The 15,296-nt window shown below is 38.8% G+C and overlaps 1 protein-coding gene across 2 annotated transcripts in view; it reads right to left on the bottom strand.

Annotated features, from left to right (window-relative positions):
• The window catches only part of fam184ab (family with sequence similarity 184 member Ab), a 148,531-nt gene that overhangs the window by 9,120 nt on the left and 124,115 nt on the right, over positions 1 to 15,296 (bottom strand). For both annotated transcript variants that reach the window (XM_067572611.1, XM_067572612.1), the window contains exons 19-20: positions 3,175 to 3,292; positions 944 to 1,048 (exon numbers count right to left, since the gene is read on the bottom strand). In XM_067572611.1, coding sequence (XP_067428712.1) covers positions 944 to 1,048; positions 3,175 to 3,292 — 223 coding nt within the window. The remainder of the gene's footprint in view (positions 1 to 943; positions 1,049 to 3,174; positions 3,293 to 15,296) is intronic.

Raw genomic sequence — 15,296 nt, 5'->3', positions numbered from 1 at the left:
GATTATTGCTTATTTCATCATAAATATGTAATATTCGGTTGTAGAGAAATACCTCACTATAATTCAGATTTTCAGGGGCTTTAAAGCATATAAAATTACATATTTTTGGAATTAAACTTTCCGATTTGGTTGACTTACAAAAAAACAGTAGTGCCCTTTTGCTTTTGAGATGAAATGTCATAATTTCAGTGACCCACAGCACTCTATGGGATACTGTAACTCTCTAATTAAATATAAATTCATGGATTAAAGTTGATTTTACAGTATGCGGTCAATGGATTTGGTCCCTGTAATGCATCAATGTTGCCTTCACTTGTAGGTCCTTTTCATGAAAGTTGAAGCTCATTTCACTTCTACAAACATTATAACAGCAGTTAAAGTAACTGATGATTATAATTTGGAGGTGCACTGAGTTTTTTGAACTGTTTTAATTGTTTAATTGCTATAAACAAGTGAGACCTTGGTGGGTGCAGCTGCAGCCTCCATCTCCTACAGTACCGGTGGCGCTATTATTTTTCAAAAAACAAAAAACACTTTTCACTGTCCTTGACGTCCTTTTTACAGAAGAGAATAAACTTGTTAAAATAGATTTTTCCATCGACCTTTTACTGTATTACTGTCTTTTTCTGTAAAACAACTTCCTTCTGTCTCGTTGAGGCATTAAAGAGTGCAGCAGACTTCCTGCTCAGTTCAACCTTGAAAAGTAAAAAGCTGACAGTCTCCTCAGAAATGGTCTCATTTGTTAACAGCAATTAAAGTAATATTTGGAAATGACTGTGGTTATGATTTATGGCTGTTACAATTCAACAGTGCCTTTTTTTAAAACTCTGAACTTCAGTACTGATTGTTCCTCTGATAGATATGAAATGAGATGGAGTGGATATCATCTTTGCTTTGTCAGCGGACCCCTGTGTGTGGTGGATATCAGGATATCAGGTCCTACCTTTATAAGCGGGTTGATAACTCCTACATTAGGACTGGCGTTGAACACTTTGTTGAAGTTGGTCTCTCTGTTGACCAGTTCCAGCTGGTAGAACTTCTTATCGTCCTGGTGGGAAAAAACAATTAACTGACAGACAGTCGGGCTGTGAAAAGACTCAATATTACACATTTAATGAGTTTTAGAACTATTTTAGAGGCTCGTACTTGACACCGCACTTTCAAGCTGTCATTGAATACTGCTTCAAAACATTAATTCTAACCATTTTACCCGTCATATACCTCTTAAATTATTCTTTCTATACAGATTCTGGACTAGTGAATCACCTTTTTAGCCCTCTGGTGTCAACTTTTTACCTCATAATGGCTGCAGACGGTGGATCTCAGACACAGACTCATGACTCAGAAACCTCAATGGCAAACTCACTACACCATGGAAAATATAAGCTGATTTATAAAGTCACCTTCATGTGATTAGTGTAGTGGAACTGCTGTAGCCTTGTGTTATTGTCAGCTGTGTCCCTGACAAACCCAATGAAAATCACTGCGTTAATGAGGTGAGGCACATTGGATCTCAACCTGTCTGAAAGACAGAGAGTACGCCATACCTTGTCCAATGGAACAAGCCTTTAAATAAGGCTTTTAATGATATGTAATTACAAACTTGAAATTCTATAGTCTTTCTCCATTTTATTGATCCATACACAGTTGCAGATAGCACACAGAGGCCCTGAAAGGCAAATAACAATAAATGTCATCTATATCTAAGTATCCTTTGGACAAGTAAATAGCATAGTTCTGGTTGTTGGACTGATTGCATCCTTGATCTCTAATTAATTGAGTGATTTAAAATTGTTTGGTCATTACATTTTCTCCTGTTGCCTTTATCAAACACCCTGAACAAATGGGGTGTGCCTCAAGGCTGTATCCTGGGTCCTGTCTTATTCTCAATAGCATCTCTTCCTCTGGTTGCATCATTAATGAAGTATCTCAATCTACTGTATTATTATAACACTTGGAAACATCAAATATTCCCAAACATATTAGAGACTTTGAGTGAATAAATGGATGACACTAAAATGTGTATGTCACAAGAATACTATCAGATTCTTAAACATTTTAAACTGTTGAACTCGGTCAATTCTCTGAAGTTATTCCAAGTCTGTCTGTAAACGTTAAAGGAATAGTTTGACATATTAGGAAATGCGCTTTCTTGCTGGAGGTTAGATGTGAAGATCAATACCATTCTCATGTCTGTTTGTTAAGTACAGAGCTACAGCCAGGAGGTGATTAGCTTAGCCTAGCTTAGCATAAAGCAGGAGGAAACAGCTTGTGGTTGTTTCTCCTGCTCACTTTTTCAAAACGTAAAACTATTGCACAGTCGACTTTAATGTCTGCACCTGATTATAGAGATGTTCTGTACTGTCCTGCTGCGCCATCATCACTTCAGCGGCTAAACTCTGTTCATCATTACGCTTTATCACTAATGACAAATTTCACCCTTCTCATTGTTCTCTGTATCACAAGGTTGGATGGACTTCCTTACAGACAAGAATAAATAACCATCTCATGTTATTCATCTACAAAGCTTCCACACTACCTCACATCTCTTCAATTTTAATCTCGTATCTACAGCACACAATCCAATAACTACTTAACCTTAGATACACCTTATGTACACACTGATGATGGCAGAACAGGTTTCAGAACTGCAAACTCCCCTCAAACTAGAGTATTTCATACCTATTGGATATTTTAAAGCTTTATATCTGATGTTTTTTTATGACTCTTGCAACTGTTTTTATTTATTCTTTGTTGATTGCGCCTGTCCGGCCTCACAGTAGTTGTATTGTTTCTGTTTGCTGGTTTTGTATTTGTCTGAATATGAATGTTTTTTTGTTATCAGGTCTCTCTTGACAAAGAATCTCAATCACAATGACAGTACCTGATATCATAAAGATTAAATTAAATTCTTCAATACTCTTTTTATCATTTCAAACAGATTATGACATAAGGCCATTTATCTCTTTTGTGGATCTGGAGAAGATGCTTTAGTTTCGTTGCATCGATCATTCCAATGAATAGACAAACATGAAAATCTGTTTGACTTGGGAAACTCTAACTGAACAACTGTTTGGCAGGATACAAACGTGACAAAAGGTTGTATCTTCCCAATCTGGCTACTACATCTGAGAGTAGTTTATTTTACACTTCCTATAGTTTAGCATTACTTACCACCAGTTTCTTGACTAGAGATTCTCTCTCAGAGACCATGTCCTTCAGCTCAGCGATGATCTGCAGATCTTCAGGACGACTCTCCCTGTTCCTGAACTTCTCTTCTGTTCCTTCCAGCCTGTGTGATGAGAGACAAAAAAAAACAACCCATAAATATTCTGCTTTTTCAACTGTACAAGAGATCCACTGACCACCATTCAGGCTTAGACATATAAATGTGATAGTCAAGCACTCAAAACTTCCTCCTGAGGAAAAAAAGTTGTTGAACTTTGAAACATGATCCAACCAGGTCGTTTGTACAGTTTCATCACTGTCAAATATACAACATCAAACACCAATTAAACATCAAAAAAGAGCAGGAGTTGAGCCAAGTACAGTAAACTCATTAGATTAGTTTTGATGGAGGAATACATGAGTTAAGAGAATTAAACGCGAGTATCACAAGGAGTAAAAAGATGAGTGATTCATAGGCTTTCCGTTTTCATTAGCTTTTGATCAATAAAACAGTAATTGTCCTCCGGTCTCCTCCTCTCCACTTCTCATCACAAAAACCATTAACAAGTTTGTACGTTCAAATCAAAAACAGAGCGGCGCAGTTCCTCCGGAGGTTGTTTCGGCTCTGTGAGTTATGAGAACTTTCACAACGTTATAATGAATTTTTGTTATTTTCCTACTGGCCTTTAGAGAAATCACCACTTGTGTAAAAACCTTGGATTCATTTTACATCCTGTGACATTTTACCTCATGCAACACGTGAAACATTCAGGAGCAGAATGACTTTAGCTGAGTGAAATATTCTTCAGAGCAAAACAACCAATCGTTCAGTAATGACACTGTTGGCTGGAAAATGACTCATTTTCAAACAAAAAAGCCCTTAAAAGCCTCCATTCTGTGACAGTAGCACAACTATTGCACTACTGCACAAGTTTTTTTAGGGCCTGAGCCTTAAAGGGGTGAAGATCCTCTTGTATCCGTTCTGTTTCTTTCTTTCTTTCTTCTTTCTTTATTAATCCGCCACTTAAACCCTAAATTTGACCCCCTAAACATCTTCAAAAACTCACCAAATTTGGCACACACATCAGGTCTGGTGAAAAATTTGATAAAATGTAAAAATTAACCCCTAAAGTGCCAAAATGTGCTCTCTAGCACCACCTATGTAACAAAAATGGTCGCCACAGCCCGTAGGAATGTCGTAGAGAGATCAAACCAAAACTCAATTTTTGTCTCATCAAGACCTACGAATAATATGCTGACACCCCTGACCTAAATCCAACAGGAAGTTCGCAATCAGCCTTTCAAAATGAGACTTTGCCCCAATTTTGGACCCCGAACAAACACTATCTCTATCATTTTTAAAAAGCAAAATGATCTGATCCCGACGGGCCTGAGTGCGAGGTCCCCAGCTTTAATTTATTTTAAGAAATTGTTGCATTCACTCCTCTGTCTTAAGAATTACAACATGAGAGTTCAAATCAAACAACAGTCCTAAAGTCCATAATCCAAAATGTCCTCTGTAACAATGTTTCCATAAAACACAAAATATTGTACAATTAAACATGAAACAGTGTGTTATAAATGTCATTTCTTGGCTGTACAGACAAGGCTTTCTCAGGAAATCTAAGTGGTTCTTTTTGATCAAACAATTCTCTGCATGTTCAGCTGTGAGCCTGTTTGTAGTTTAATCAATACCTTACGGGACAGTGAGCTAAACAGCCTTTCACTTCTCACACTGCCGCAGCGCAAGGCGGCACTGAGAGGTTTCTTTGTGACTTTTATGCCACAGTGTGAAATCACACTTTTGTTAAAGTACCAGAGCAGCTTGTCGTCATGATAAACGGAGGTTTCTCCGAGGAATGTCTGCTGCTGGACGGCAGCAGCTGCTGGAGCTCTGCTCAGTCATACTGATACATGCTGATCTGCAGTTTCATCAGATATACTGTCTGCTGCTGTGAGCTTCTGATAGCTGATTTGTTATGTACCTCATGCACCTGTTTGTCAAACATTTTCTGCAGCTCTGGCAGTATCGCTGTTTGACAAGGAACGGTTGTTACATGACAAAGATAAGGGAATACTTTAGCTTAATTATGGCTGCTATGCTACAGTATATGTACAATAATTATTTATTATTATATATAATTATTTATTTAAAGCAACATTAATGAGTTCATAAGTCCAATATTTTACTTTCTTTTTCGCCTTGTGTTGGTCTCACCACGTCCTGAGGGAAATATCTGGCTCATTAGCCACTAAAGGCTCCACTATGTTCACCAGCTTGTTGCTAACTTTGCCTGCTGTTTGGTGCTGGACGGTTAGAACACATTTTTTCACTGAAAAAAATAAATAAATAAAAAGCTTCCTGCTGCGGCTGGAGAACAAGGTTGATGAAAGTGCTGAGAAAAAGTGTATTTTGAAGTTTATTATAAGGCTGAAGCAGTCTGCGCTAGTCAAATAAAGTCTTTTTAGCAAAAAGATTCCTCTGTATGTCTCGACAGACAGTTTTTTCCTGTTCAGTCGCTGTGGAAAGCTAATAAGAAAAAGAGGCACTTTGGCACTAAAAACACTGTAACTTTAAAAGATGTTGAATTGATTTGAGTTATTTGGATGGCTGAAGCCTAAAATTATCTTCAAATAACTTTTTAAATATATTTTTTGGCACAGAAGGAGGACTGTGGATTTTTCTTACATTGTAAGTGCATCATGAAGGGATTTCTTTATGGCCAGTATGAACAGGAGGAATGATTACAGCAAGAAAAATGTGTGTTAATGTTCATTTGAGCACGTGACTGTTGGTTTAGGACAGACTTGGACAACCGTGAACCCGTCCTTTAACAGTCAGTCATACAGTGACAGTAGGAAAAAGCATCTTGTTGAGTTCAATCCTAAAATTGAGCAAAGATATAATAAAACAGATGTGTTGACACTGAAAACTTGTTTAGGCCTACTTCTTTCCACACAAAAAAACTGATCAGGAATCGATAAAGAATCGGACCGATAAGCAGAATCGATAACGGCATTGGTATCAATAAAATCTTATCAATTCTCATCCCTTATAGTCTTAGCAGTGTCTGGTTGAACTGTAGCTGAACGTCCTCTGGGCAGGAGCATGCTGAGGCCAAATGTTTGGGTGCCCAACATTTTTACGCCTCACTGCCGCAGCATCAGCAACCCTTCACTGAGCAGGAATATCCTCCGTCACGGCCAGCTGGAGTGTCAGTGACACATGAGAAGCAAAGGGAGTGCAGTGTCACCCCTGGTCTTTATCATATTCTGGGGTTTCACAATGATCACAACAACAGAGTGTTTCAGAATAACTAAAGTTTGAATTTGCTCAGTCAATTACGTTTTCAAAGAAAAACCTGCAGATGAGAAAAGTCTACAGCTGTCCACTGCATGGTTAAGCTGATAAGAAGACAGACACTATGGCTCCAAATGTCAGCAGTAAAGCTACAACAAGGTGTTAATGTGTTTTTTTCTGGAAGTAATTCACCTTTGGTAAAGGAGGCAATTGTAAAAAGATGATGACTTATAGTTGGACTGTGAGGCGCTAAAATCCCATAATATCAAAAACTGACGATGACCGATGGTTGAGAGAAAATGTTGGGTCAAAGCTTCTGTTATCTTCACTACCTTGTTGTTGTGTCTTGACATTTTCTCTCATTACTGATGCTGCTGTTACTGGCAGAATGAGCAAGTTCACTGTTTTACTTTAAAAAATAACTGTCCCCTTTTGCACCCAGAACACTGACCTCAAAGGTACTTTTAGTGGTTGGTTTTCCGTATTTTTAATGGGCGACAGCATCTTCGTCACCCCTGCTACAGACTACCTCTGATCCTACTGACAACCTGTACCAAACACTACAGACCGCTGTTATCCACCTACTCTCATCTCATCGTGTAGCCACATGTAAAGGGTCGTAGCTTAAAGGATCAATCTGGCAATTTTCTTTATTTTACTTCTTGTCAACAAATCTCATGTTTGGGTTCAAACCAACAATGAACTGATCTACTAACAAGTATTGTGTGTGTATCAAAACCTGATATATATTATTCCTCTGTTGTTGTCCAAAACATATTAATAACATGTCAATGAGCCACATCTCTGCACTGGGTGCCATGTTCCTTCATTATTGATCATGTTAGTTTGTTTAGAAACGTCTTCAAAGACTAATAACAGCATCATGTTTTCAGTAGACAGACAGTAGTTCTGTGTAAGGCAGACACCACTGAGCATGTGCAGGAACATTTACAGAGCTTCACTAGCTTGTTGTGCTACATAACACAACCTCTTGTACTACATTGTAAAACAGAGCTTCAGTATAAAGTCAACCATGTTCCTGTGCACAGTGGCGTCAACATATGACTGTGACTGTAATCTTTGCAGCAAACAAATACGTCATCAAGTACAACAGTGACATTGACGTGTTTTTAATAGTTTTTGGACAACGGAGGTCTATGGCACAGAGGAAGAAGATATATCAGGCTTAAATACACAGTACTTGTTAGTAGATCAGTTCATTGTTGGTTTGGATCCAAACATGAGATTTGTTGACAATAAGAAAAATACAGAAAATCACCAACATTATCTGTTGGAGCCATAATGTTGTTTGTTTTATTTGCAAATCTAACCACTATGTGATTCTATATATATATATACACATGCAGTTCTCACACTGAACACAGTGTGGAGCATTAATACAGGAAGTGCATATCGCTGAGCTCCAGGAGAATCAGGTGTGTGGAAGGGTCAGTGTGGCAGCGTATCAGCATGGCTGACGTTTGAATCTGCTGAATGGAAACATCACTGTGATTGAATATGGACAATGCTGTTATCTGCCCATGTTAAGGTGAACATGTGTATGCCAAACTATGAATAAATGGAGCATCTAATCCAAAGATATACAGAGCACTGGATATTGGTTTATTTTTAGCCCTGAACACATGTCAGAAACAAGTTAACCTGTTCGCACCTCAGTTGCTTATTTAAATATATTATTTTTGTTAAACGTCTCTATATTATCCTTCAAAATAGAGGAAATTATTAGCAATACCACGATATAATGTAGAAGTTTAGCTAACTTAAACAATAAAAATTGTTTATCGGCACTGATGTGATGATCCATCTTTGATGCTGATGTTGCCCAAAGACTGTTTTTGTTAACTAATATGTTAACGAGTTAAGAGTGTATGATTCAGGGAAGTCAGATTCTTGTAAAATTAGCTCCTAAGTCGCCATTAAATCAGGCAAACCTAACCATGACTTAAAGACAACAAACAAACATCATCATTGTTGGGCGGCTGTGGATCAGGAGGAAGAGCAGGTTGTCCACTAATTGGAAGATCAGCGGTTTGATCCCCGGCTCCTCCAGTCCAGATGTCGGAGTGTCCTTGGGCAAGAACCTGGGCGTCACTCTGGACTCTACCCTCTCGTTCCAGTCACACATCAAATCCGTCACCAAATCTGCCTTTTTCCACCTCAAGAACATGTGACTCCGGCCGTCACTCTCAAACATTGTTGCCGAGACCTTGATCTATGGCTTCATCTCCAATCGTCTGGACTACTGCGATGGAGTCCTGTTCGGGATACCCAGTAAAACCCTGGACAGGCTCCAATATGTCCAGAACTCAGCTGCCAGGGTTCTTACCCACACCAAACCCTGGCAGCACATCACCCCCACTCTCATTCACCTACACTGGCTCCCTGTGAAATACCGCATCTCCTACAAACTCCTCCTCCTCCTCACCTACAAATCCCTCCACTCCCTGGCCCCCCCAGTACCTTTCGGGCCTCCTCCACCAACACACACCTTCCCGAAGCCTGCGGTCCTCGGACTCGGGGCTGCTCTCCGTCCCTGTGTGTACCTGTGGGTGTGTGTGTGAATGCATTAGATTCTCCTCCTGATGAGCAGGTTGGCACCTTGCATAGCAGCTCCTGCCATCAGTGTGAATGGGTGAATGTTGGCATTCAGTGTAAAGCGCTTTGAGTGGTCGGAAGACTAGAAAGGCGCCATATAAGTGCAGTCCATTTACCGTTTACATCAAATATGTATGAAGATTTAAAAACACTTTCCCCTTTTTTCCTGTGATTAAATTGCTATCTTATAAGTATGATGAAGCAAACTGAGGTATATAAATAATGGACAATACTGAATGTGGAACTGTCCCCTGATAAGATATTAGTTCACTTATCACTGAAAACTTATTGTGCATGATCATGCACATAATCCATTTGGGGATAATTATCAAAGAAAAAAAGTGGTGGAAGTCAAAAGAAGACAGCTAGAAGGAAAAAGAAAGGAAGTTGAAAAAGATCACAGTGACTATAAAGAAGCTTTGATACTGTATGTCCTATATTAACAACAAGACACACACTTTAACAAGAATTTACTATTGGTATAAAGACTGTTACCGCCAAGCAGCACAGTATTATCTACTCACTCCAGAGACGGCTCCATCTTTTAAAGAGCCGTGTGATTTGTGCACAGTACACATTGGCACAGTACTCCATCCGTATGAGATTCCTCCAAACCGCAGGGAGGAGGGACATTAAGTTTCAATAATTTTTTAAACACAGAGGTCCAACTTTTCATCATTTTCTTTGTCATGATGAATTTTGGCTCTCCGGTTGCGCCATCGAGAAGAAACTGGTGTTTTGAGTCTTTGAGGGGAGAGTCATGTTTAATCTTGCAGATGTTTCCCATGTGAGATTGAACTGGTATTGTTGCTATGGTTACCTGCAGTTTCATATGCTTTGTGAACTGATGTAGAGTGATGATTAAACTGTTGACAATAATTATATTTCACAATTTTAAGAGACACCTGCACAAGTATTTTCTGTGGTCATAGTATAAGCTAAAATATTGCTGATGTGACTACAAATTGCGTCTTTTGTTAGCATAATGACCAAAACACAAACAAACACAAACTGTAACTCAAAGACAAGCTTTCTAAGTCCCAGAGGACCAACCAGTAAGACACAGACAAAATATCTCGTATCCCTGTGGAGCATTTTCAGTGGCTGTTTAGGGAGAGGGGTTTAGAGGAGGGGATGAGGCTGGCTGGCGTCACTGCAGTGATTAATTAGGAAGGACAGAGCTGATGGTTGAGATAGATCTGTGTTTTAGTTAATTAGATGGGATAAAATGGATCATCTCTTGGGGAAGTCACGGAGATGCTTCTTTTAAAGTGAAGAAACTGCCAGAAACTGAAAACTTCTGAACATTTAAAGTAGATTTGTCTAAGAAAACTGGTCAAAATAACACAGAAACTAAACTGGTTGACTGCTTGTTCAGTCTGTATCACTGCAGTTTAGTTTTAAGTTCGGCCTCTTTGGTCGAGTACAGGCTGAACCTCTCAGACTGAGAGAGCTCACAGGTGACGTCTCTGCCTGATTTGATGGATTTTATACAAAGGTGGATTAGATGTACTGAACTCTAGGTAGTGCTTTTAAAGCTTCTACCAACTTGACATTTAGGCAGCTCTCATATTGAGGTTTAGGTGAAAGTTTTCACTCCTGTCACACTCAAGCAATTTACCACATATAAGGGCCATTCCGCTGAATCAGTGCCTTTCCCGTCCCCAGGACATTATATGCATAAATATGCATGAAAAGTATCTGTATAATACTTTATATTATAAAACAAAGTGTCTTGCACTTCGTCCACTCTGCAATTTGCAGATACATCATGTAAAACCTTAATAAAAACTACCTAGAACACTGAAAAAATAGGATTTTGCCCGTTCCGACTCTCTAACACTACATTTCACCATGAAATATAATGATTAGAGTCCTTCAGAAATCTTATTTTTTCTTGTATTATTGTGTGACTCTTTCATCGGAAAACTCATAATACGTTAAATTATACATTTTAGTTGTGTCCCGGAGTTTTCACTCAGTCCTGTTACCCTAACACATCCCCCCCCCTGTAAAAATTCCACAAGTCACATGATCAATAGGAAGTAGCATCATTTGAGTGTCCTGAAGGCCATGAGAAGGCTGGAACTATGTTCTCTCACTCTATTTTCTGTGTGATAATCCTGAGTGTATGACTGAGAATGTCAAACTCACCGTTCAATCCTGTTACCTAAATTCTTTCTTAGATTTTATTGTTTTTTTAAAGATAGTTTTGGTAAACCACTTGAAAGTGCTCAGTGTTCTCATGCTATTAGCACTGATGTAATGTCGCTAAATTTCATGTATTCGTTCATTCATTCATATATCTTGGATCTTAGCTATGAGCTTAAATTAGCTCAATAAACTGTAAAACAATAAATTGCACATAAAACTAGTATTGTTTGTAAGGACTATGGCTTCTTTTAAGTTTTGACTTTTTTCATTTAGCAGCAATAGCGGCACGGCTCTATGGATGGAAACGTCGGTCTGCCGGTTGATCTGTCACTTTGGTCCAAACTATCGGGTCAATTGAAATATGTTTTTTTACAGACATTTGTTCTCCTCAGAGGATGAATTCTAATGACTTTGGTGCCTTTTTGGTTCTTTAGCGCCACCATGAGACATTGGTGGTTTTGTGTGACGCCTCAACAACTATTGGATGGATTGCCATTAAATTTGATACAGACATTCATGACCCAAAAAGGATGAACTGTAATCACTTTGTACACCTGACTTTTTATCTAACACTGTTATGTGTTTGTTGTGGATATTTTGAGCGATGGTCAGCAGTGGAGAAAGGCGCACACAAGACTTTTGATGTCTTAATGCTGAAAATGTTTATTGAAAGCACTCGGCCAAGTGGAGAACCAAAAACAGTAAACACCAGAGTGTTTTGCTCCGATGCTGTTTCTTTCCGTTCTACCCTCTGAAGGTCCGAGTCCTCGTCTTTATCAGCCTACAATATGAGAAATTAGTCTGATTGGTTCAGACAGTTTAAGTCACGCGTGTAATTTCAGCAGTTTTGGTTTGAGCATCTGACTGTCATCCACCCATCTGTATTGTTTAGGGAAGCCTCCTCTGACCTTGGTAACCATGGAAATGCTGATATATCCTCTATCAGAGAGGTTTCTGCTTTCACCAAAACATCACAGACAACTGACGTCTCGAGGAGAGATTAAGAATTACAGCGTCTCGAGGCTTCGTCTTGACCCAATGTCACTCCAATCTGTAACCCCTAAAGATGGAAAATTCCATAACAGTGTTCACATTTATTTTTTTGTCCCTAACCACTAAACTAAAATAGTGAACACAGTGAACATTATACCTACTAAGCATCAACAAGCATTGTCATTGTGAGCATGTTAGTATGCTAATGTTAGCATTGAGCCCAGTACAGCCTCACAGAGCTACTACATGGCTGTAGACTCCTAGACATATTTGCACTGTTTTTATGCAAATACAGAATGGAAAGAAGGGGAAATGCCTTCAAAACAGAGCAACGGAGAAAATACATTTTTAGCAAAATGTCTCTTTTTGTAGAGAAACAAAGATACAAAAAGATCTTAAAATCTCTCCATCCATCATACCAACATCTGTCCAGCTGTCCTTTCATTGTACATGAGGCCCTGTTTAACTATCAGTCTTTTATAATATTGTCTGTAACACTGTGTTTAAATGTGACAGTTCTTTGTAGATTTATTAATGACCAGTAAAAAGTGCATTTGATTGATTCACACGTTGTGTTTGGATGTAATTGTTCTGTTGTCCAGCAGGTGGCGCTTTGCTCTCAGCTGAGTCCGTCTAAAAGGAGGTCAGCTCTGAAGAGGATGCGAGCTTGCTGCACGTCTCCTGACTCACACACACACACACACACCACGGCATGAGCTGCAGTTTCTTTATCTCTCTCTGTTTTTTTTTTTGTCTGTCTCTGACTATCTCTAACTCCATAATTCTCTCTCTCGAGGTTTGGCTTCGTCCGCCTCCCTCATGCTTTGGCATCATCCACTGCCCACCAGCTAAAATTCACCTTTAAACTCACTTCTTTCATTTTTTTTCTTGCTGCATCTTCTTTGCTGTCTTCACTTCTTTTGTGTCATATCCCCCCGTACACGCCGCTCTTTTCTTTCTCTTTAACCTCGACATCTACTGCATCCTCACAGCTTTCTCTTTTCTTCTTTCACTCCACAGTTCACACACACATCACTTCCACTTCTGCTTCATTTGACACATAACCTGACATTTCTTCGTATTCTCACTGCATGTCATCTGAATGCCATAAATAATATACATGTTCTTCTCCTATCTGAAGTACTGAAAGACACTTTCCTTCCACTAATTGGATTCTTAGATTCCAGTATCATTACTTGTAAGATAATGCCTTTGATCCCCATTTCATGTGAGTCTATACATTTCCTTTGATCTGTGCAAGTTCTTCCACTAAGGAAGTTCTAACTAATATTTGATAGGTGAACTGAGGTTACTCTTCTTCTTGCTGATGGATGTATGGTTCGACTGATATGAATGTTTCAAAGCTACAGGAAGTCCGAGCATCCAATATCGCTGAACTTCGGTTAAACTTATGATTTTATAAGACTATGTTTGAAGATTTAGATTGGAGCTAGTTCATGTGGTTATATAGTTGTCTCTCATTTTGGAGTCCACTCGTTTCAAATAGTGTCTTTCGAGGGTGATTGGAATAACAAAATCATTACAGCAGAGCCAATCATAACACAATAACACACCGAGGGTGCTACGCTATTTATAGAAACCATTAACATCTTAATAAACATACTGAGGATCCATTAAACTACTCAAATTGCTTTCAGTTAACTTCATAAGGATGTATGACGTTACAATAAATGCCTCCATATCCGGTTTAAACGGCGCCTCGAGTATCATCCCACATCGGAGGCAGTGAAGCGAACGGGGCTCGAGAGCAGACCAGTCAGCCCAGCAGAACGATGAAACTGGTTCATGAGAAGCCATCGTTTACAACAAGATACCACTGAGAACACGTCCTCAGGGTTGTGTCTGAGGTTTTCATAGACCTGAAGAGGAGTTTTACATTCATATTTATTAAACATTGTGGGTTTTAGACTAAAGATCTTTAAAATTGATTGTTTTTAGGAATAAATATGCATAAACTTACATTAAAACAAGTTTATATGTGGTGCTGGCAGTGTGGAGACAACTTTGAAACAGTAATTAAAGAGACGAGATGTACAGATTGAATTAATTAATAAAATGAAACTAAATAAATAAATAAAAATAATTAGAAAATGTCAGTGGTTTTTCTTTGGGGTTTTGGTGGAACTATTTGGATTTAAGAACTAAGCCATAATTTGACTTTGACATTTTATGGAGGTTTTTTTTTAATTGAATTCTTAATGTCTTTTTGTGCTTTCCTGCTTAATCTAACGAACTAAATCTTCTGTAAAAAACAGTTCAGTTCCAAGTCTGCTGCACTTCTGGTTCATACTTCAGTTATAATTACAGTGAGATCAGCAACAGCACAAAAGAGGAAAGCAAGCCTTGCTTAATGTATGAAAACAGTATGTGACACATGTTGATGCACATCGGGACGGCACGGTCGCTGAGGCGCACGCAGATTCTGGGATTTGAAAACTTTTGACATTCAATCTTTCAACACTTTACATCATATGTGTCAAACTCAAGGCCTGTGGGCCAAATGTGGCCCGCCACGTCATTTTATGTGGCCCGCGAGAGAAAAAGGTCTGATTGTAAAAAAAAAAAAAAAAAAATCAAAAGCGGGCATTGACCGAAAACTACATTTCCCACAATGCATGCCGATTATGTTACCCAGGAAGTGACGGTATCCCGCCGCTAGACTGTAATGTGTCCACATTAATGCGATTTTCCCAACAAGTGGAATTGAGAAATATAAATAATGAGCCCAAAATGTCCAGAAAGAAAAAAATTGATGCAGATGGAAGGCAGATTCAAGAAAGACGGGAAGAAGAAAACATGTTCGTGCTTCAAGGAGAAAAACCGGTTTGTCTTTTGTGTTATGAGGCAGCGTCTGTGGTCAAAGAGAACGATCTACCAAACACAGAGCTGAGGATGCCAAAAAATATTCTGCCCCTCTCAACTATGACAAAAAAGTTTTGAACAAAGTTAATGTCATAACTTGTGTTTGATGTTATTTTTCTTTATTCTCTTGGATAGTTTGATGGTTGATTGATGGAGTAATGTGGGTTTCATAACCTGACAA

The sequence above is a fragment of the Thunnus thynnus genome, chromosome 18, assembly GCF_963924715.1.
Source record: "Thunnus thynnus chromosome 18, fThuThy2.1, whole genome shotgun sequence".
In the NCBI taxonomy this organism is placed as follows: Eukaryota; Metazoa; Chordata; class Actinopteri; order Scombriformes; family Scombridae; genus Thunnus; species Thunnus thynnus.
This window is presented reverse-complemented; position numbering and strand designations above follow the sequence as displayed.